The following is a 21,767-nucleotide window of genomic DNA, read 5'->3' as shown; positions in this document are numbered from 1 at the left end:
CCACCAGGCTGGAGTCTGAAGATCAGCTCAGTCTTCCCTAAGGCCTCAGCTCTCTCATCCCACTCTGGCCCCCAAGGGACTCCTGACTCTTCCCTGAGACTTTTCTCTGGGTTCCATCTCTGGGCCTTCGCTCTTGCTGTGCCCTCTGCCTGCTCCGTGCCTGGGCCCAGCTCACTTCCTCAGGGAGCTCAGTAAACACTGGCGAATTGAATCTCTCAGAAAATAAACAAAGTGTCAAATATACTGCTTGGCACTTAGGAGATGTACCTCCCTAAATTGGCTAAGCAAACAAATAATGCAAAATGAGAAAAGAGAAAGGATCCATCCAGTCTTTTCTTGTGCTTCTGTTCTCCAAACTGCTCTCCATTCATTTCTTCCAAAGAGTCCTGCTCTCTCCAATCCAGGCCTCTGCCTGAAATTTAGCCTGACCTTCAATGTGTCTGAACAATCCTATCCTAGGTGTCAAGAAGCCTTTGAGGCTCGGCACAGTGGCTCACACTTTGAATCTTCCTCCTGTCGCCTGGCACAAGTGCGATGACTTGCTCAGTGGCTGTGGGTTGTTGGATTAGGACTGGCTGCGGGGCCTTGAAACACTGGGGGATTTTCTCCCTCTCTAAAGCTGCCTGGATAATTTGCCCAGTTCCTTTCATCAGTCATTCTAAACTGCCCCAATGCACAGGCTCTCATTTGAGCCCTGTCTGGTCCCTTGCTATTTCTCTAGTCTTTCTCACTGTCTCACTGTTGTTTTTCTCCAGTTCCCACAAGAGCATAGGGACTTGACAGCTTCATACTGAAGCTGAAAACCTTCTCCAAGCCTCCTCCTTGCTTGTTTCCTGGAGTCTGTCTTCCATCTCTCTTGGCTTATAAAGCCAGTGACTCATTTACTGAGCCAGGAGTCTCCACCGGGCTTTCTTTCTTGTAGGAAATGTGAAAGGAGCAGGTGACACTGTCCTTTCTGCCCACCCTCTCTTGGCCCTGGCTTTTAAACTCTAAACCCCCAGATATGTTGTATCATGAGTGGTGGTGGAATTGCTGGTTTTCCCCTTGACATAGGCAGCCCTCCTTAAACCAGGGCCCTTGTATCCCCAGTGGCTCACCTTAAGGCGTTTTCAGAGTTTTCGGATCCCTAAACTCCACAAGGGCACAGAATCACCTCTGTTTCCTTGCTAAGCTTTCACATAATTACAACCTCTGGCTCTCCCTGGAAATCTAGAAAACTATAGAAATATATCTAGTGCCCTTTCAAGATGCCAAGCCTTCTCATCTTTCTTAGGCACTAGAAATCATACACAGGCATAATTTCTAATTTGTGATAGAAATTTTCAAATGAAAATGATAGGGTTGCTCACCAGCTGTCCCTGGCAGGAATTTTCAGACCGAACTGGCGGAATCGTACAGACATCACCCACACTCACCCATTCACTATGTGAATTCTGAGAGACTCTGTGGCAGCAGGGTGGGGGGGTGGGATGGGATTTTAGGGACTGTTGATGCAACTGTTTGGATGCGGGTTAAATGAAGAGTGTGTAAAAACCTTAGTGGGTGTTTGAAAGCCTAGGTATGCGTTTGTGTTAAGTTCCTGAGGGTCAAAGGCACCGCTTGAATAAAAAATGCTTTGCATTTTTTCACTGTTTTCATTTCAGTGAAGCAAAACAGAGGGATGGCTCATGGATAGTAAGTTAATCAGGCTTAAATGAAGTCTGAAGAACAATGCTGGAGGAGTCCAATAACTCTTACCATCTTCATCATAGTCATCATCAACAACAGAGGGTAACAACAGTCACCATTTTTGAGGACCTAACAAGTAGCATTCTGCTATGCATACACACACACACACACACACACGGGTATCATAGAACATACAGATCCAGGCAGTCATCTTCTATGGGTCCTCTGTTCTGCACTTGTCTTGGAACCTTTCACCCAGGACCTATTTTGTGGGATTCAGGGCAAAATAAAAGTGCAGAGCACATTACTCAGAACAATTATGAATTTCAAGATGGCGATAGCAGACCATTAAACAACTGTGGGACCCTTTCAAGCAGGCTGTGACAAAACAGCTCTCAGGCCCATGAAGCAGCTCTTGCTTTCACCTCTGGCTATGTGCACTGCTCAAAATTTTCTCCACCAGGGACACTTCCTCTCACAGCTGGGGGTGTAATGGAAGAGCAGTTCATTTTCAGTTTGTCTCCTTCATACCAAGATAATGTGTCCTTGAACCAAGTTTGGGGCTTCTCCCCTTCTATTAGCCATTTTCTGGATACCCCACATAATGTATGGGTGTGAGATGATGCAAGAGGCAGCAGGGCAACAGTGTTAGGCAACACTGGTGTTTGAGCCATCTGTTTATAGAGATCAGTTATACTATTTGGATCTGCCTAAGCTTGATCTGGGATATACAACATCTAAATAATGATGGACTGGATGCCTGGCCTGACCAACCTAATGATTCTGTGGGTCTGCCAGCACCCGGTTCATGACAGGCCGTTCTAGCCACATGGTCACATGACCACCCACAGTTGTGAACTCAGTCAATTCCAAGGTCAGCAATTACTCTTCTAATGCTGCTGGGGCTTGCCCAAGGCTCCCTATAGCATCTTCCTCTTCAATGGACTCTACTGGATTGTTTGACGAAGTGGCAGGACTGCTCATACTGTAGCCTTGGACCTGCTGCAGAGTTCGTTCCAGTTCTGAAAATCACTCAAAGGGACTTCCCTGGTGGACTAGTGGCTAAGACTCCGTGCTCTCAATGCACAGGACCCAGCTTCGATCCCAGGTCAGGGAACTAGATACCACATGCCACAACTAAGACCTGGCACAGTCAAATAAATAAATGTTTAAAAGTAAATAAATACATAAATTTTAAAAAATCACACAAAATTAGCACATCACCTGATAAATGATTGGAATAGAGTGCCAAAAATGGTATATTCTTCCTCCACAATCCAAACAGGAACAGAGGCATAAAAACAGAGGAAAACCAGAAAGCAAGTAGTAAAATCCTGGAACTAAGTCAACCATATCAATAATGTGTGTAATGATTAGATGTAAATGTACTAAAATACCAATTAAAGGGCAGAGCTCCTCCAGTGAACAGAAAAGACCCAACTATTAACATATGCTGTCTATAATACTCACTTTAAATATAAAGACACAAATCAGGTGAAAGTTAAGAATGGATAAAGATATGTTAAGCTGGCAATGAGCCTAGGAAAGCTGTGGTGGTGGTAATGCTATCAGACACGGTGGGCTTTAAGGGGGTAAGTGTTACCCAAGCTACACAGGGAACTCCCTATGGATACAATCATAAAAATCATACATGCATGTGTGTGTAGCAACAGAGCTTTGAAACATTCAAAGAAAAAAACTGACCAAAACAAGGAAGGACTAGGCTAAACTATAACAATCACTGAAGCTTTTTACACCCCCCGCCATCAAAGCACAGAACAGCTCTGGACTAAATAATAAGGAAACACATAGAAGAGCAGAAGAACACTGTCAACCACCCTGACTAGAAGTGACATTTACAAGCACGAAACTCAACAGCTGCAGCAGTCACTTTCTTTTCCAGCAAACGTGCTACCTTCACCATGATAGACCATATGTTCACCCACCAAACGATATTCATAAAATTCAAAGAATGTGCCAAGTATGTCCTCTGCCCACAGTGGAAGGGAATGAAAATAATGACAATGAGATACATGGAAAAATCTCAAATACTTGGAAATCATACAACACACATAAAGAATTCATAGGTCAGAGGCATATCAAGGGAAATTAGAAAATATGCTGAATGAAGCGATATAAAACCTAAACATATCAAAACTTGTGGAATATCCTGGGGCAGTGGTTAAGGGAAATCTATGGCTCAAAACACATTGTAGAAAAAAAAAATAATAAAGTGGGGAGACTCGTCTCCCAGTGCTCATGGCTTCATGGCAGCAACGCAGAGGAGGGGCTGTAGGGCAAGAGACCCCTTCTCTTGGTTTCCCGCTACAGGCTCCCACCCCTCACACAGCAGCCTGCAAGCTCACTGTGTCTCCCCTGCGCTAAACCCTCCCACCGCTCCCTGCTGCTTCAGGGCGCAACTCACAACGGACCTCAGCAGGCTGAGCTTTCGTGACTTTGCTCCTACTCACCTTTCTCTCTCATGCCTCTGGGTGCTGTTTGCCGGTGTGCTACATCCGGCTTTCGGAACTGTCCCTTGAAATCAGGAGCGTTTTTTTTCCTCCTCTCCTTTTCCCCTAGAACTACGGTTGCCAGATAAAATACAAGACTCCCAGGTAAACCTGAATTTCAAATAAATAATCAACAACTTTTCAGAATGTCCCCAATATTGCATGGGGTGCGCACACACACGTATATATACACTAAAAAATGATTCGCTGTTTACATGAAATTCAAATTTAACTGGATGTTAAATTTTTATTTATTTGCCACATCTGGCGACCTTAGCCAGAACAGGTACATGGTACTCCATCTGCCCTTTCTCTGCTTCTCTGCATGGGTGACTCCTTTTCCAGAGTCAGGTCTCAGCTTAAAAATAACATACCCGCCGCCCCCTCACCACGACAGACAGTTCTCCCTCCCCCTTTCTCAGGCTGAGGCTACAGTCATCTCATTTCTGTGCCTGAGCTGTGCCCACCAGGCAGGGTAGGTGGCCTGGTATGAGGCCCACCTCATTCACTGCTAACTCCTCACCCTCTGGTACAGTGTCCAGTACTTGGTGGCCACTCAATAGGTACTTGTTGAAGGAACAAGCACTGATCTAGGACCCAGCTGTGGGGAGAGCAAGCTGGCCCCTTCCGCCCCCTCCACCCCCAGTAGGGGATGCATCAGTTACCTATCACTGCAAACAAACCACTCCTGACATTAGTAACTTCAAAACACCGCAAGCATGTAGTTTGCTCATGAATCTACAAAATGAGCCGAACTCAGTGGGGACAGTTCATCTCTGCGTCCTGCACCCCATCCTCCCAACACACACACAGCTGGGGCAGGAGGATCCATGTCCACGAGGACTCCCTCACAGGGCCTTCATGTGCGCGCTTTATGCTGCTCCCCTCCAGGTGCCTCTCCATGGGGTGGCCTGGGCTTCCTTACAGCACGGCAGCTGGGTTCCAGCAGCAACATCTCAGAGGAGACAGGAAAGGGCAGATGCTAGTTTTCTAAGGTCTAGATCTGGAAACTAATACAGTGTCTTTTCCACCATATTCTATCGGTTAGGCAGCTGTGGAGTCCATATTCAAGGAGACGGGTCATAGACCCCCATCTCTAGATGGAACAATACTAAAGAATTTCATGACTGTGTTTTAAAGTGACCACAGGAGAGAACACTCACTACCAAGGAACTGACAGAGCCCAGCCTCAGCACCAGGCTGAGTGTGTAATGGGTCACAGGATGCTATTCCTTCCATGGGTAAGTGTGTAGCACAGACAGGTCAGTATGTTCAAGGAATCTGGGAGTGAGATAGAGCAGGAAAGATGGAGGGAGCGAGCAAGGGAGTGAGAGAGATAAGGAAAGAGTCCTCCCTCGGAGGATGAAGAACATGAAGCAGCTCACCCAATGCAGGCACTCGTAAGAACGATACCTGAAAGAAAGCTGTGCAGCTGACACCTGTCAGGGCTCCCTTGGGATGTTGTAAACAAAAAATTCCAAGTTGAATTCTTTTCTTTTCTTTTTTTTTTAAATCAGTCTATAGAAAGTTGACAGAATAGTCAAATAACAGCACATACACCTGTAACCTAGTGTTGCCAATGGTTAACATTTTACTGCACTTGCAATTTGAAAGTTAGTTACAAATAAGGTATTTCCCTACCCAGTCCTTTGGCCTGCATTCCCTCCTGCCCCACCCCCACCCCCTCCAGCAGTGTACTCTCTGCACCAGTGGTTTCAGCCAGGGGTGATTCTGTCCCCCAGGGGATAGCTGACAAAGTCAAATGGAGACCTTTTGGCTGTTGGCTGTACCAGGCAGCATGCGGGATGCGGGATCTTAGTGCCCCAACCAGGGACTGAACCTGTGCCCCCTGCACTGGGAGCATAGAGTCTTAACCACTGGACCAGAGGCATTTTTTGATTTACATTTTTTTAAACTCAGAAAAAAATTCACGTAACTTAAAATTCCCCATTTAACCATCTTAAAGTATTTTTCATGACGAGAGGCAACCTTCATTCCTGTGTGCTCAGCTGTGTCTGATCTTTGTGACCCCATGAAATGTAGGCCCGCCAGGTTCCTCTGTCCATGGAATTTCCCAGGCAAGGACACTGGAGTAGGCTGCCATTTCCTCCTCCGAAATCTTCCCGACCCAGGGATGGAACCCAAGTCTTCTGCACTGGCAGCCAGATTGTTCACCACTGCACCACCTGGGGAAATTTTATTCCTAGCTAATCCTAAAACATCTCTAACTTTTCAGCCTGTTGCACCTGAACGGGTTTGGTGCTCCTGACACCTAGTGGCCAGGGACCAGAAATGCTGCTAAACTCCCAGAAGAGAGAATTATTTGGCCCCAAAATGTTGAGGCTAAGAGAGCCCCTTTACACCATCAGAGCACCACCATTACATTCAAGGAAATCAACAGCCATTCAGTCACTGGTCTCAAGAATGTCCCTTGTAGCATTTTTATTTCCGTTCAGGAGGCAAGGTTTACATATTTGGTGGTGAAGTCTCTTTAGTCTCTTTTAATATAGAAGAGTATTCTCTGCCCTACACTTGGCCTTTTTGTCTGATTACTTTTTGTAAGAGTCGAAGCCAGCTTTAGCACTGGATATAGTATTCTGGATTTAACTGATTACTTCCTCAAGATCAGATTCGTGGTAAACCATGCTGGTAAGAATACTAGTGTGACGATTACTGCATCATATCAGGGGGCTCATAAGATGAGGTTGCTGTGCTATTTATGACACTGAAATTGGATGATGATGTAGCTCACAAGATAGAAGGTGCTGCGCTCCACACCCCACCTACCCAAGCATGGTGTCCAGGCAGCGGCGCAAGTTGGCTTAACCTTTCTGAAGAGCAGTGATGGCCTGGGGAGGCTGACTCTCACCCAATAGAGAATCCTCAGGCCCTCTTCCTGTCTCCCCTGGATAAGGGGAAGGCCCCGAGAGCCAGCAGTTCCCCTTGCTGACCCCAGGAAGCAGGCCCTAGCTGAGGTCACTGAGAGGCCTTAGTTTCCAGGAAGAAGAAAACTGAAGGGCAGGCATGAGCTGAGCCCCTCGAGGCTGGAGGCAGGAAGCTGAGGGTATGGCTCAGAGGAGGCCGGGGGTTGTGAAGCTGGAAACTCCAGGGCCCATTAGCATTCCTGTGATAAACAACTGCAAAAGCTGTACTGAGGTTACTCTTTACCTTCTTCCTTTCAGGATGCAGAGTTCACATACTGCAAATAAGATCCCACATGCTGCAATAAAGACTGAAGATTCTGCATGCCAGAACTAAGACCTAGTGAAGCCAAATAAATAAATAAAATGACCCATTAAAAAAAATAATCAAAAGGCACTGTGTCAACATTCAACTGAAACCAGCTCCATTTCTGGAGTGTTCAATTACATAAGCCAATACATTATAACTTAGGACAGTTTGAACCAAGCTTTCTGTTCATTACAACTGCTGTCATCTCATTGATATCATTTTTTCCTATACTATAAAAAAAAATCAGTGATAACTAGGAAAATACTGCTTTTCTTCACATTCGTATAGATTTTAGGAAATTATTATCTTTTCCCCAGGAGAAATAAGCTACAGACAAAACTAGAAGTAGAAACACACTGTAAAATCTGCAAATCCTACAAGTCTATAACTTGAAGATTTCCCCAGGGACAGGGAAGAAAACAAGTGTCACAAGAGATAAGACAAACACACATAAGGACAACAAGCTGGGGAAACAGTTTTCAGCACTGACCCACATACTAGGTACCCTTTTTCTCCTGGCACCCACTGCTACCACCTCCATGGGGTGATTTCTGGTCTAAGGTGTGAAGAACTTTTCAAACAACACAAGCTGCTTTGAGGAGAGGTGCAATGAGAGAGGTTCAAGTATGAGTAAGAATCATGTGAAAGTCCAAAGTGTGGGAAGAACCCACAGTGAAAAGGAAACCCATGTGACTACCACCCAGACAGAAAACATTTCCAGCACTGTGGAAGTCTTCCTAGTTTCCCTCGCTCCGTCCAAAATGCCCCAAGTTAACCACTATGGAGCTGTATCACCATTTATTATGGTTTATGGCTTTGAATGACTGTAAATAGAATCATACCATATTCACCCTTCTGTGGCTGACACCTTTCATTCAACCTTATGTATGTGAGATTCCTCTGTGTTGTGTACAGCAGTTCATTCACTTTTATTGCTGTGTAGTTTTCAGATGTATGAACAGACCATTATTTATCCATTTTCCTGTTGATGGATATTTGGATTGTTCTTTGTTTTTAATCTATTGTGAATAAAGTTGCTAAGAACACTGTATATACATATCTTCTAGTAAACATTACACTGATTTCTCTTGGGCATGTATCAAGCAGTAAACTTGCTAGGTGGAAGGTCAGCTGTAGTAAACACCACAGTTTTCTTTTTTCATGTTCTCTGCCCAGCATTGAGTGAAGATAACCTTACGGAGGTAAGGACAGAAATGGTGTGGACTAAACAGAGGCAGAATATATTAAGAAGAGGTGGCAAGAATACACAGAAGAACTATACAAAAAAGTTCTTCATGATCCAGATAACCACGATGGTGTGATCACTCACCCAGAGCCACATCCTGGAATGCGAAGTCAAGTGAGCCTTAGGAAGCATCACTACAAACAAAGCTAGTGGAGGTGATGAAATTCCAATTGAGCTATTTCAAATCCTAAAAGATATTGCTGTGAAAGTGCTGTACTCAATATGCCAGCAAATTTGGAAAATTCAGCACTGGCCACAGGACTGGAAAAGGTCAGTTTTCATTCCCATCCCAAAGAAAGGCAATGCCAAAGAATGTTCAAACTATTGCACAATTGCCCTTATCTCACATGCTGGCAAAGTAATGCTCAAAATTCTCCAAGCCAGGCTTCAACAGTACATGAACTGTGAACTTCCAGATGTTCAAGCTGGATTTAGAAAAGGCAGAGGAACCAGAGATCAAATTGCCAACGTCTGTTGGATCTTGAGAAACCAAGAGAGTTCCAGAAAAACACCTATTTCTGCTTTATTGACTAAACCAAAGCCTTTGATGGTGTGGATCACAACAAACTGGAAAATTCTTCAAGAGATGGGAATACCAGACCACCTGACCTGCCTCCTGAGAAATCTGTATGCAGGTCAAGAAGCAACCAAACATGGTTCCAGTTTGGAACTGGACATGGAACAGACTGGTTCCAAATCGGGAAACAAGTACATCAAGGCTGTATACTGTCACCCTGCTTATTTAACTTATATGCAGAGTACATCATGAGAAATGCCAGGCTGGATGAAGCATAAGCTGGAATCAATATTGCCAGGAGAAATATCAGTAACCTCAGATACACAGATGACACCACCTTTACAGCAGAAAGCAAAGAAGAACTAAAGAGCCTCTTGATGAAAGTCAAAGAAGAGAGTGAAAAAGGTGGCTTAAAACTCAACATTCAAAAAACTAAGATCATAGCATCTGGTCCCATCATTTCATGGCAAATAGATGGGGAAATAATGGAAACAGTGAGAGACTACTTTTTCGGGCTCCAAAATCACTGCAGATGGTGACTGCAGTCATGAAATTAACAGACACTTGCTCCTTGGAAGAAAAGCTATGACCAATCTAGATAGCATATTAAAAAGCAGAGATATTACTTTGCCAACAAAGGTCCATCTAGTCAAAGCTATGTTTTTTTCCAGTAGTCATGGATGGATGTGAGAGTTGTACCGTGAAGAAAGCTGAGTGCCAAAGAACTGATGCTTTTGAACTGTGGTGTTGGAGAAGACTCTTGAGAGTCCCTTGGACTGCAAGGAGATCCATCCAGTCCATTCTAAAGAAAATCAGTCCTGAATATTCATTGGAAGGACTGATGCAGAAGTTGAAGGTCCAATACTTTGGTCACCTGATATGAAGAACCGACTCCTTGGAAAAGATCCTGATACTGGGCAAGATTGAAGGCAGGAGGAGAAGGGAACAACAGAGGATGAGATGGTTGGATGGCATCACCAACTCGATGGACATGAGTTTGCGTAAACTCCAGGAGTTGGTGATGGACAAGGAAGCCTGGCTTGCTGCAGTCCATGAGGTCACAAAGAGTCGGACACGACTGAGAGACTGAACTGAACTGAAGTGAACCTTATGAAGATTACTGATATTGTGGCTTTCACAATTTTTTCTAAAGGGTGCAGGCAGAAAAGTAATTCATATGAGACCTTACAAATATTAAACCCTATTATGTCAAACAAATGCCATTAAATATGAAACAAAATATGACTCTATTTCACAATATAGCTTATGGTTAACAAATTTAATATAGAATTTTAAACTACCAATTTAGCTTAATTAAAAGGTATAATTTCATTAATCCTGATTAAATAAAAGCATGTTCAGTATCCTCTCCCTCTGAGATTTTTAAATAGAACAGTTGAGAAAGTTTGGTGTTGGGAGTTATGGTTGCCCAACAGTGATACTGGAGCTTCCCAGGTGGTTCAGTGGTAAAGAATCTGCCTGCCAATGCAGGAGACACAAGAGAGGCAGGTTTGATCCCTGGTTCGGGAAGATCCCCTGGAGGAGGGCATGGCAACCCACTCCAATATTCTTGCCTGGAAAGTTCCAAGGACAGAGCGGCCTGGTGGGATATAGTCCATGGGGTCGCAAAGAGTTAGACACCACTGAGCGCATTCACATACACAAAAAACAGTGATTATGTTGATTCCTTTTGAATTAAGTTATTAAGATCACCGCTAACCAAACTGTATTAACTGAAAGGTTGCACATACAGTGAATTCTAATGGTATCCTGTACACATATACATGTACATAGTAGTATTTAACATTGACAAGCAATACTGGCTAGGAGGATTAGTACCCATGCATGGCCTGCTAAGCCTTCCTAGTAGTTACCTGCATGATCAGAAAACTCAACTTGTAACCTGTAATAACAGATTTGTCAAGAATTCAGTACTTGTCTCAGGAAGTTTATATTCCCACAGGTAGGGAGTGGCTTATAATAGATTTTTAAAAATTAACGTATAGTTGATTTACAATGTTATATTCATTTCAGGTGTACAACATAGTGATTCAATATTTTTACATATTACACTCAATTTAAAGTTATTATAAAATATTGGCTATATTCTCTGTGCTATATGACAGTTTTCTTATTTGCCTCTTACCAGTTCTAGTTATTTCATATCCTTGCCAATGCCTGGTACTGTCAATCTTTTAAATTTTAGCCAATCTGGAAGAAGCACAAGCTGGAATCAAGATTGCCGGGAGAAACATCAATAACCTCAGGTATGCAGATGACACCACCCTTGTGGCAGAAAGTGAAGAGGAACTAAAGAATCTCTTCATGTAAGTGAAAGAGGAGAGTGAAAGGTTGGCTTAAAGCTCAACATTCAGAAAACTAAGATCATGGCATCTGGTCCCATCACTAGATGGGGAAACAGTGGAAACAGTGTCACTTTATTTTGGGGGGCTCCAAAATCACTGCAGATGGTGACTGCAGTCATGAAATTAAAAGAAGGAAACCCCTTGGAAGGAAAGTTATGACCAACCTAGATAGCATATTCAAAAGCAGAGACATTACTTTGCCAACAAAGGTCCGTCTAGTCAAGGCTATGGTTTTTCTAGTGGTCATGTATGGATGTGAGAGTTGGACTGTGAAGAAGGCTGAGTGCCAAAGAATTGATGCTTTTGAACTGTGGTGTTGGAGAAAACTCTTGAGAGTCCCTTGGACTGCAAGGAGATCCAACCAGTCCATTCTAAAGGAGATCAGCCCTTGGTGTTCAATGGAAGGACTCATGCTAAAGCTGAAACTCCAATACTTTGGCCACCTCATGCGAAAAGTTGACTCATTGGAAAAGACTCTGATGCTGGGAGGGACTAGGGACAGGAGGAGAAGGGGACAACAGAGGATGAGATGGCTGGATGGCATCACCGACTCGATGGACCTGAGTTTGAGTGAACTCCAGGAGTTGGTGATGGACAGGGAGGCCTGGTGTGCTGCATTTCATGGGGTCGCAAAGAGTCGGACATGACTGAGCGACTGAACTGAACTGAACTGAGTCAGTATATAGCAGTATCTCACTGTGGTTTTAATTCTGATTTCTCTATGAATTACATTTCTCTAGTGATGTTGAGCACCTTTCCATATGGTTGTCGGCCATTTGGAAATCCTCTATTGTGAAGGGTCTGTTCAAGTCCTTTTTCTTTAATGACTATGGAATTCTTTGAGTCATATTTTGAGTATATGCATTCATTGTAATGATCTTTTCCCAGTTTGTGGCTTATCTTTTTACTTTCTTAATTATCTTTAATTAATGACCGAAGTTCTTAGTTTTTATGAAGTCGAATTTATTAGCTTTTGATGGTTAGTACTTTGTCCTGTTTAAGAAATCTTTGCCTACTCCAAGGTTATGAAGGTATTCTATTTTTTCTAGAATCTTTATTTGTTTTCCCTCACAATTATATTGATGATCTATCTCAAATTAATTTTTGTGAAGGCAGGTAAAGGTACAGGTAAAACAGTTACTTGTTCCCACACTGTTTATTGAGAGTATCTTTCCCCCACTTGAAAAAGCTTATGTAATTAATTTTCAACCAGTCTTCTTTTCTAGTAAATCTACTTAAATATGCATTGCTTTAGATGCTTCCCATAAGTTTTTAAAGAAATTTTTAGTATTTTTTATTTGGCTGTGCCAGGTCTTAGTTGTGGCATGCAGTATCTTTGATCTTTAGTTGCGGCATGTGCGATCTAGTTCTCTGACCAGGGATCGAACCTAGGCCTCCTGCTTCGGGGGCAGCGAGTCTTAGCCCCTGGATCGCCAGGGGAGTCCATTCCCATAAGTTTTGATACGCTGTTTTTCATTATCATTCAATTTGAAACATTTCTAGTTTCTTCTGTGATTTCTCCTTTGATTCATGAGTTACTTAGAAATGTGACTGAGAGTAAAGGACACTCAGCACAGCTCTGGCAGCCAACCTAGCCCACTGCAGTGGCTGGCTTGCTTTCGTCTTTGCACTTCTGGCAGTTCGGTAGGGGAGTGAAAGTTCCCACAAGCAGATGCGTGTGGAGAGACACCTTAGGGTTGAGCCTGCCCTGGCACGAGCACACACACGGAATAACCAGGCCTCTTCTCTAGCTCTAAAACATACCCTGGGCCATGAGAGAAAGAAGGAAAGGCAGGCTAGCCCTTCTTTAGCTGAGTAATCAAAGCCAAGTCACTTAAAGCTTTCTGATCTGTAAAACTGGGATGATAATGTTTAGTTCCATGTTCTCCGTGCATGCTAAGTCGCTTCAGTTGTGTCCCATTCTTTGTGATCTCACGGACTGTAGCCCGCCAGGCTCCTCTGTCCATGGAATTCTCCAGGCAAGAATACTGGAGTGGGTTGCCATGCCCTTCTTCAGGGGATCTTCCCAGGCCAGGGATCAAAACTGTGTTTCCTCTGTCTCCTGCACTGGCAGACAGGTTCTTTACCACTAGTGCCACCTGGGAAGTTCCATGTTCCACTGAGAGTACATGGAATGGGAGTCTTGCTATGGGACATTAGATAAACCTTAGCAGTTAAACGGATGAGGCCAGGAGGAAAACTTGCCTCTATGACAGGTTCTGACACAATGTCTGCCTTTGGCCAGAGCTGGGAGGAGGATCCCTACCCAGGGCTTTGTGGAAACAGTTAATGCAGGGCCTACAGAAGCAAAATTGGGAAGTGGTGACCAGTGGGGCTGCTCGTGGGGGTCAGCCTATGAGCTCTTCCCCCCATACCAGGCAAGGGCTTGCTGCCTGGGTGAGATGTTCCCCAGGGGGTCTGGTTTCAGCTGGAAGGTTATCCTTTCCATCCAACAGCCCGATGACTGCTCCCCAACAGGACTCAATCCCCTCCCAGCTCCCATACCTATACCTCCTAGACCTTCTCTGTAGCTGGAGGCAGAGGGGATGAGGAGAGGTAATTGCAGAAAAGAGTGAGTCCACGGAACTCTGGGAGCAGCTGCAGCTCTCTCTGCTTTCTTGAGCTGATCTTGGGCTCACTTTGAACCTATCAAGCCAGGTACTGTCATGCCTCTGTGCCCACTACCCTAGGCTACATCTTTCTGCCTATGCCCAGATTTCCTGCAGCCTCTGCTCTTACCTGCATAGAACATGAGTGGCAGAGGTGAGCAGGTAGGTGGATCCCTGGGTCTTGAGCAGAAAGAGCAGTTGCTAGGTCGAGAATCATTTCCAGACAGTCCAGCGGTTCCTGTTGTGCAATCACCTTTGCTCCTAGGGCTGCAGCTAAGCCACTAAACATCCTCACAGAGTCAGGGTGCTCCATTCTATGGGGGTGAAATAGAAACAATTCAGGAGACATCCCAAGTGCCCCCTCCCTAGTCCAATAGTGCCATGCCACTGAGGAGGGTTGCTGAGGACTCAGTTTCACTCCCCAGAAACTTTGCTGTACTCAAGGGTCGTCTTATCACCTGGAACGGAACAAGCTCTCTACCATTTTGGTAGATTTCTTGGGAGTGTGGGGGCTGGTGTACTGCTTTGGACACATTGAGGGCAGGGATAATCTGAGGCAGAAGGTAGGATCCTGCAACATCTCCAGAGACTGAAGATTTCACCCAGAAAAGTAGGACCTAGCAGGGAGGAGGAGGGACTGGTTACCTCTCTGGGTGTCTGAATATTTGGATACTGGGGTTTGCAGATGTCTTCAGAAGGGGCTGAAACTGGAACTGAGAATGCCCTTTGCCACCTTGGAGGGGCCCATGCATCCAAACTGCAAGTCACATGCTGTGAGTCAGATTGGCTGGTCCTATCTGTCTTCCTTGGGCCTTTTCGGAAGTTTCATCTGAGCACTCCAGCCACAGCTCAGCTGTTCTGCGGGCCTCCAATTAAGGCCCCACCATCTGCATGGAAGGGGAGGCCTGTGTGGGGAGAGGAAGAGTGAGTTAGAGCAAGGTCTGAGGGGGAAGGAGTGTCTCTGGGCCTGAGCCCTCTTACAGTCAGGGGAAGGGGTGTTCTATCCAAAAGCTGGCAGTGCACCATGCCCTGCTCTCCCTGGCTTGACCTCAGCCTACACTCTCATGGCAATAGGAAATTCCATGAAGTTTGGTTGACCGCAGAATCAGGAGCTTCAGGTCATCACAGTGTCTGACCTAGACTTGAAGTCTAGATGCCTTGGCACAATGCTGGTCATGAAGCATGCACTCAAACAGTTCACAAATGAATGGGAGAATGGCAAGCACTGGTTTTTGTGCAACAAACACAACTCTCCCACCTAGGGGCACATGATCACAGTGGGACACCCCTCAGATGAGGGCTCAAGAGACACCAGCCTGGAATATCTACATATACGTCTCTCCAAAGACATACAGATGGCCAACACACGCATGAAAAGATGCTCAACACTGCTAATTATAAGAGAAATGCAAATCAAAATTATAGTGAGGTACCACAATAAACTGTGGAAAATTCTGAAAGAGATGGGAATACCAGACCACCTGACCTGCCTCTTGAGAAATCTGTATGCAGGTCAGGAAGCAGCAGTTAGAACTGGACATGGAACAACAGACTGGTTCCAAATATGAAACGGAGTACGTCAAGGCTGTATACTGTCACCCTGCTTATTTAACTTATATGCAGAGTACATCATGAGAAACGCTGGACTGGAAGAAACACAAGCTGGAATCAAGATTGCCGGGAGAAATATCAATAACCTCAGCTATGCAGATGACACCACCCTTATGGCAGAAAGTGAAGAGGAACTAAAAAGCCTCTTGATGAAAGTGTAAGTGGAGAGTGAAAAAGTTGGCCTAAAACTCAACATTCAGAAAACGAAGATCATGGCATCTGGTCCCATCACTTCAAGGGAAATAGATGGGGAAATAATGGAAACAGTGTCAGACTTAATTTTTGGGGGCTCCAAAATCACTGCAGATGGTGACTGCAGCCATGAAATTAAAAGACGCTTACTCCTTGGAAGAAAAGTTATGACCAACCTAGATAGCATATTCAAAAGCAGAGACATTACTTTGCCAACAAAGGTCCGTCTAGTCAAGGCTATGGTTTTTCCAGTGGTCATGTGTGGATGTGAGAGTTGGACTGTGAAGAAGGCTGAGTGCCGAAGAATTGATGCTTTTGAACTGTGGTGTTGGAGAAAACTCTTGAGAGTCCCTTGGACTGCAAGGAGATCCAACCAGTCCATTCTGAAGGAGATCAGCCGTGGGATTTCTCTGGAAGGAATGATGCTAAAGCTGAAACTCCAGTACTTTGGCCACCTCAAGCAAAGAGTCATTGGAAAAGACTCTGATGCTGGGAGGGATTGGGGGCAGGAGGAGAAGGGGACGACAGAGGATGAGGTGGCTGGATGGCATCACTGACTCGATGGACGTGAGTCTGAGTGAACTCCAGGAGTTGGTGATGGACAAGGAGGCCTGGCGTGCTGCAATTCATAGGGTCCCAAAGAGTCGGACACAACTGAGCGACTGAACTGAACTGATTCCTAATAACTAAGACATGGAAACAACCTAAACGTCCACTGAAAAATGAGATAAAGATGTAGCATACATACACAATGGAATATTACTCAGTTGTAAAAAAGAACAAAATAATGCCATTTGCAGCTACATGGATAGACCTAGAGATTATCACACTAAATGAAGAAAGTCAGAAAGAGAAAAAACAATACCATGTAAACATCACTTAAATGTGGAATCTAAAATATGACACAAATGAATGCATCTGCAGAATAGGAGCAGACTTCCAGACACAGAGAGCAGACTTGTGGTTGCTGAGTGGGGGGCAGGAGGGGTTAGACTGTGAGTCTCGGACCAGTAGATACAGACCATGATATACAGAATGGACAGACAACACGGTCCTATTGTATTGTATAGTATAGGGAATTATAGTCAATATCCTGTAATGAACCATAATGGAAAAGAATATGAAAAAGAAGATATATAGGTATAACTGATCCATTTTGCTGTACTCCAGAAACTAACACATTATGTCAAGTATACTTCAGGGGCGGGAGCGGGGGAAGTGTTCCAGTTGGGGATCTGGGGATCTGGATAAAGCTGGATTAAGAGTGCCAGTGGATGCTCTGCTGCTCCCTGCAGGATAATGCAGGAACAGCACCCCTGGGCTGAGGACTAAATTGCTGGAGGAAAAAGAGGAGGCATGCAGGGTTCAAGCATCCCTCTTTGTCCCCACATTTGATATCTGGCACAGCGCATTCACATTGTCCCCTTCCTCCTCCTTGAAGCCAGAGTCCCGATGCCTGGGGTCCGTCCCCAGCCTCACGAAGCAGGCTCTGTATCTCCCCAGGTCTCCCAAATCCTCCATCCGGGACATGTCACACATTTCTGAAAGTCCTTCTGCCAGAAAGCCTTGTCTTGGGAACATCAGGCCAATTCCAGACCTGAAAAATCACTCATGCAGTGTTGGTATTTAGCAGATGGAAAGGGCTTCCAAGGAGCCTTTGTAGACTACTAGGTGTAGGCAACTCTGTTTATCAGGAAGAAAGACAAATGTAAGGATCAACAAACACTATGAAAATAGAAAGTGATAGAAAGGCAGGAACTTAATTGTAACAAAATTTGAAAGATCAAACCAAAGAACGATTATTTTGTAAAACTTACAATAAGTAAGTTAATAAGCCAATGGAATATTAACTTTAAATACTGATGCGCAAGTCATAGATATACATAGATATAAATGGAGATATAGAGCTGTAACAAGAAACCCACAGATCATGCTTTGGGCCAATTCAGTGGTAGGAGGGTGGCTGGGTGAAACTGAGCTGAGGGCAGGAGGAGGATGGGGTGGGAAAGGGCATCAGCAAATGTTTATTATGGAAAATACGAAATATGTACAAAAGCAGCAGTATCAGGATAATTAAGCCTATGTACTCATCAGCCACCTTCAACAATTACCAACTCCACCAAAAATTTTGTTTCATCTATATCACCTCCTGCTATTCCCCCACCTCAGATTATTTTGAAGCAAACCTCATATTTCACATCATTTTATCATTAAAAACATTATTTTTCTTTAAAACAGAACAATGCTTTAAATAATGAGTACAGTACCATCATCACAAGTAAAAAAGTTAACAATTATTCTTTAATATCTTTAAATATCCAGTGTTTATATTTCTCCAGGCATTCTGTTTTTGTATTTTTTTGGTGGAGGGGAGATGCTGTGTGGTATGGCTTCCCTGGTGGCTCAGATGGTAAAGCGTCTGCCTGGAATGTGGGAGACCTGGGTTCGATCCTTGGGTTGGGAAGACCCCCTAGAGAAGGAAATGGCAACCCACTCCAGTACTCTTGCCTGGAAAATCCCCTGGACGGAGGAATCTGGTAGACTACAGCCCATTGGGAAGCAAAGAGTTGGACATGACTGAGCCACTTCCCTTTCACTTTCATGCTGTGTGGCATGTGGTATTTTAGTTCCCTGACCAGAGATCAAACCCAAGTCCCCTGCCCTGGGAGCATGGAGTCTTAACCACTGGATCACCAGGGATGTCCCTCCACTATGTTTCGATGGTTGTTTTTCTTGACTGTCTTCCCTATCGGACCTAACCTGGGACCTGGGCAGTCCCTGAGGCCAATACCCTGTGTCCACATACCCAAGTGAAGACAGCCACTGAGCTCCAGATGATAACCTATGGTTTTCAACCACTTTGTACAAGGAGTTCCTTAGGCCTCGCCCTAGTCAAAATAGCCCATGTGAACCTGGGCTGCAAGCCCCAACAGCTGCCTTAGGTCAGCTCAGGCTGTATATCAAGTCCTGGAAGCTGATTCAGCCTGCATCCCTTTCCCCAACTGGCAAGTGTGTGATAAAGTGCCCTTTGGGGAGGTGGTGGTGGGGGGAGCCTGAGGCAGGAAGTCCTGTGTGTCCCACCATCTCTATGAAAGGGCAGGCCTCACACTCGCCTCATGCTGATGCGACCAGGCATGGGCAAAAGTCTGACAACACAAGGCGGAAAGGAGCAGCCATTAGCACTAATGAAGCAGGCGGTCTGAAAGCTTTTTACTTTGAAGCTGCTCGCCCACCTGGGGAGGAACAGTCCGTTCAGTCACCTTGGTTTCCAGGAACCGCAAGCAGAAAATGGTGTGGGGGTAGGAGCAGGGGTGGGATCCTGGAGCAGCCTGGAGGAAGAAGGGGGAGCAGAGATAGATCCAGAGAGGGAGGTAGAGGGCCTGCTTTCGGCTAAGTGGTCTTTTCCCCTCCTTACTCCTCTCCAAAACCCAGGGTCTGGGTCTGCACCCCAACCCCACCCAGCTTTGGCCACTGGCCCATCACCCCCCTTTCAATGCCCTTGACCCAAGTTCCTGGAAGCAAAGGAAACACGCCATGCATAGGGTCTGAATGACCATCTCCGGGGCCACAAATTAAATTAAGCGTTCAGGGCTGCCTGCCTTGTTACTGCTAATAACTCCAGCCTACCCATCCCCCAGGTCCCTGTCCTGCAGAAATTTGGGGGCCCTGGGCACCCTATCTTGTTCCCAAATTTTGATGGGCTCCCGGAAACCTCACTCCAAATTGGAGATGGGCACCCCTCTTGTAGAGCCCTGGTTCCAGTGACAGAGGCCTAAATTGTGCCCCCACCCTCTGGGGAGGGCCCCTCATACCCTGGCTGCAGGAAGCAGTCACGTGTGGGCCCTTCATTAGATCCTGCCATATAAACAGGGGACATGGAATGGTCAGCAATTCCTGAAGCGAGGATCCAGCAAGCAGAGGTAAGTCCTCAGGTTGGGCTGAGACTCCTACTCTCTAGAGGTCTGGGATAGGGCACCTAAAGGGTGCTCCAGGGATGAAGAGGGACTAAGTGGTGGGTTTTCCCGCTGAGCCAGGCCATGCTGACTGCAGTACTGCTGAGCTGTGCCCTGCTGCTGGCAATGCCCACCATGCAGGGGGCCCAAATGGGCCCCGCTCCCCTGGAGGGCGTCGGAAGGCCTGACGAAGCCTTATTCCTAGAGCTCCAAGGTCAGTGTGGGCAGTGATGGGGCTAGGTGGGGCCTGGACACCCTCTGGTCACAAATTGTTCTGCCTTGTATTAGCCTCTTTCCCCCTCCCCAATCCCAGGCCTGGGAGGCAGTGTCTTGTGCATGGGGGGTTTCTGCCCTCACATTACCTGTCCCAGGCCTAAGCCTGCAGCCGTCGCTGAAGCGGATAACGGAGGAACAGGCCGAAGAGGCACTGCTGCAGGAGGCAGAGGCCAAAGCCTTAGCAGAGGTAACTGCTCAGGGCAAGGGTTGTGGCCACAGTCTTTAAATGGGGGGCGTCAACCTCTATCTCTACTTGACCCTCTCACCTGGGGCAACACTGCAGACCATCCCTCCCCATGCTCCACTCATCTCCTAACTTGATCAGGGCAGGTCCCTGAACCTGCCTTTGGAGGCCCATCTTCCCCAAACCCTGCAGGTGCTAGATCCGGAAGGACGCAAGCCACGCTCCCCACGTCGCTGCGTAAGGCTGCATGAATCCTGTCTGGGACACCAGGTACCCTGCTGCGACCCGTGCGCCACGTGCTATTGCCGTTTCTTCAACGCCTTCTGCTACTGCCGCAAGCTGGGTACCACCACGAACCCCTGCAGCCGCACCTAGCTGGTCGACGTCAGGGTCGGGGCTGGGGGGCACCAATAAAAGGATGGAACCAATCCCAGGGTTGTGGCGTTATTTCGAACGTGACCGCCGTCGGAGGTGGGGGAGGTCACGGCAGGGGCGAAGGTTCCTCTAAGCCACGACACCACACACACACCCCCTTACTCCAGGGCCTGCGTTATCCCATCACGAGTCACTTACATGCGAGCTCTTAGAGCGCCAGGCACCGCTGGGAGAAACAGAAGGGCCGCGCTCCTGCTCTTGAGAATCTTTGACGATAAATGCGGGAAAGGGGGGCACAGGGCGGCAGAGGGGTTGTACTTCTCAGCATGCTAACAAGTCTCCGACTCCAGGGCCTGCCTGCGGCTAACTCGACGCGTGACCCCTAGCGAAGCCTGGCCCTCACCGGACCTCAGTCCCTCTCAGAGGAATGATGGCTCAACAGTCTGGAATATTTCCAAGCAAAAGAGGGGCCGCCCACTCCCATCTTTACTTCTAGGGCGGCCACAGCACCAGGGTGTACCAGACTCAGGAAATGTAGAGCGAAGACCCAATCGAATCCCCCGCTTCACGGGCGCCACCAAGCGGCTGGCCTGGAACATTCCAAGCCTCTCCCTCCAGGGAGCAGGAGGGCCGCCCCCGCCTCCCCTCAGCGCGCAGGCGCCAGAGGGCAGGCCCCAGCCTACACCTGCGCAAGCGTTCTGCGCCGAAATCGTCTGGAAGCGGAGCCCCGCCCCGTCGTGGTCACGTGAGCCGCTTGCGCGTCACCTGACGCGCTTGACAGCCCGCTGCGGGCGCCGCGTCAGCTGATCTTAAGAGTTGTGCTGCGTGCCGGCCGGTCCCGGCCCTACGGTCCAGCCGACCCGCCGCAGCCATGTCTTTCTTCCCGGAGCTTTACTTCAACGTGGACAATGGCTATTTGGAGGGACTGGTGCGCGGCCTGAAGGCTGGGGTGCTCAGCCAGGCGGACTACCTCAACCTGGTGCAGTGCGAGACGCTCGAGGGTGAGCCGCGGGGCCGGGCTGCTGGGCC

General features: G+C 46.6%; 2 protein-coding genes and 1 long non-coding RNA gene across 5 annotated transcripts in view; 2 read left to right on the top strand and 1 right to left on the bottom strand.

The window, feature by feature from the left end:
• Positions 1-6,594: 6,594 nt before the first annotated feature.
• Positions 6,595-21,453, bottom strand: LOC138418566 (uncharacterized). 2 transcript variants are annotated; one of them, XR_011248628.1, is made up of 5 exons: positions 20,937-21,440; positions 19,184-19,279; positions 14,793-15,052; positions 14,278-14,461; positions 6,595-7,439 (listed from the first exon to the last, which is right to left on the bottom strand). It is a non-coding gene; the product is annotated as an uncharacterized lncRNA (long non-coding RNA). The 2 variants fall into 2 exon arrangements; XR_011248627.1 differs by lacking the exon at positions 19,184-19,279 and having other exon boundaries at positions 20,937-21,453.
• Positions 11,416-20,791, top strand: AGRP (agouti related neuropeptide). Of its 2 annotated transcripts, none has more exons than XM_069549974.1 (4): positions 11,416-11,499; positions 19,985-20,117; positions 20,275-20,366; positions 20,556-20,763. In XM_069549974.1, exons 2-4 carry the CDS (start codon positions 19,988-19,990, stop codon positions 20,736-20,738), a joined length of 405 nt encoding a protein of 134 aa, XP_069406075.1. In that variant the 5' UTR covers positions 11,416-11,499; positions 19,985-19,987; the 3' UTR covers positions 20,739-20,763. The 2 variants fall into 2 exon arrangements, with proteins under 2 accessions (XP_069406075.1, XP_069406074.1); XM_069549973.1 differs by lacking the exon at positions 11,416-11,499 and adding an exon at positions 19,069-19,870 and having other exon boundaries at positions 20,556-20,791.
• Positions 21,390-21,767, top strand: part of ATP6V0D1 (ATPase H+ transporting V0 subunit d1) — a 38,103-nt gene continuing 37,725 nt past the window's right edge. Inside the window, exon 1 of the mRNA XM_069549972.1 lies at positions 21,390-21,739. Within this exon, the coding sequence (XP_069406073.1) occupies positions 21,610-21,739 (130 nt within the window). The 5' untranslated portion in view covers positions 21,390-21,609. The remainder of the gene's footprint in view (positions 21,740-21,767) is intronic.

The sequence above is a fragment of the Ovis canadensis genome, chromosome 14 (genome assembly GCF_042477335.2).
Source record: "Ovis canadensis isolate MfBH-ARS-UI-01 breed Bighorn chromosome 14, ARS-UI_OviCan_v2, whole genome shotgun sequence".
NCBI classification, from domain to species: Eukaryota; Metazoa; Chordata; class Mammalia; order Artiodactyla; family Bovidae; genus Ovis; species Ovis canadensis.
The sequence above is the reverse complement of the archived record's forward strand: the minus strand, read 5'-3'. Positions and strand labels throughout refer to the sequence as shown.

Excerpts from the sequence above, each read along its gene's own strand:
- AGRP (XM_069549973.1), top strand. The coding sequence starts at position 19,826 with ATGGAATGGTCAGCAATTCCTGAAGCGAGGATCCAGCAAGCAGAG. Across the intron at positions 19,871-19,984 it reads CGAGGATCCAGCAAGCAGAG|GCCATGCTGACTGCAGTACT; the intron begins GTAAGTCCTCAG and ends CCGCTGAGCCAG. Across the intron at positions 20,118-20,274 it reads CTTATTCCTAGAGCTCCAAG|GCCTAAGCCTGCAGCCGTCG; the intron begins GTCAGTGTGGGC and ends TACCTGTCCCAG.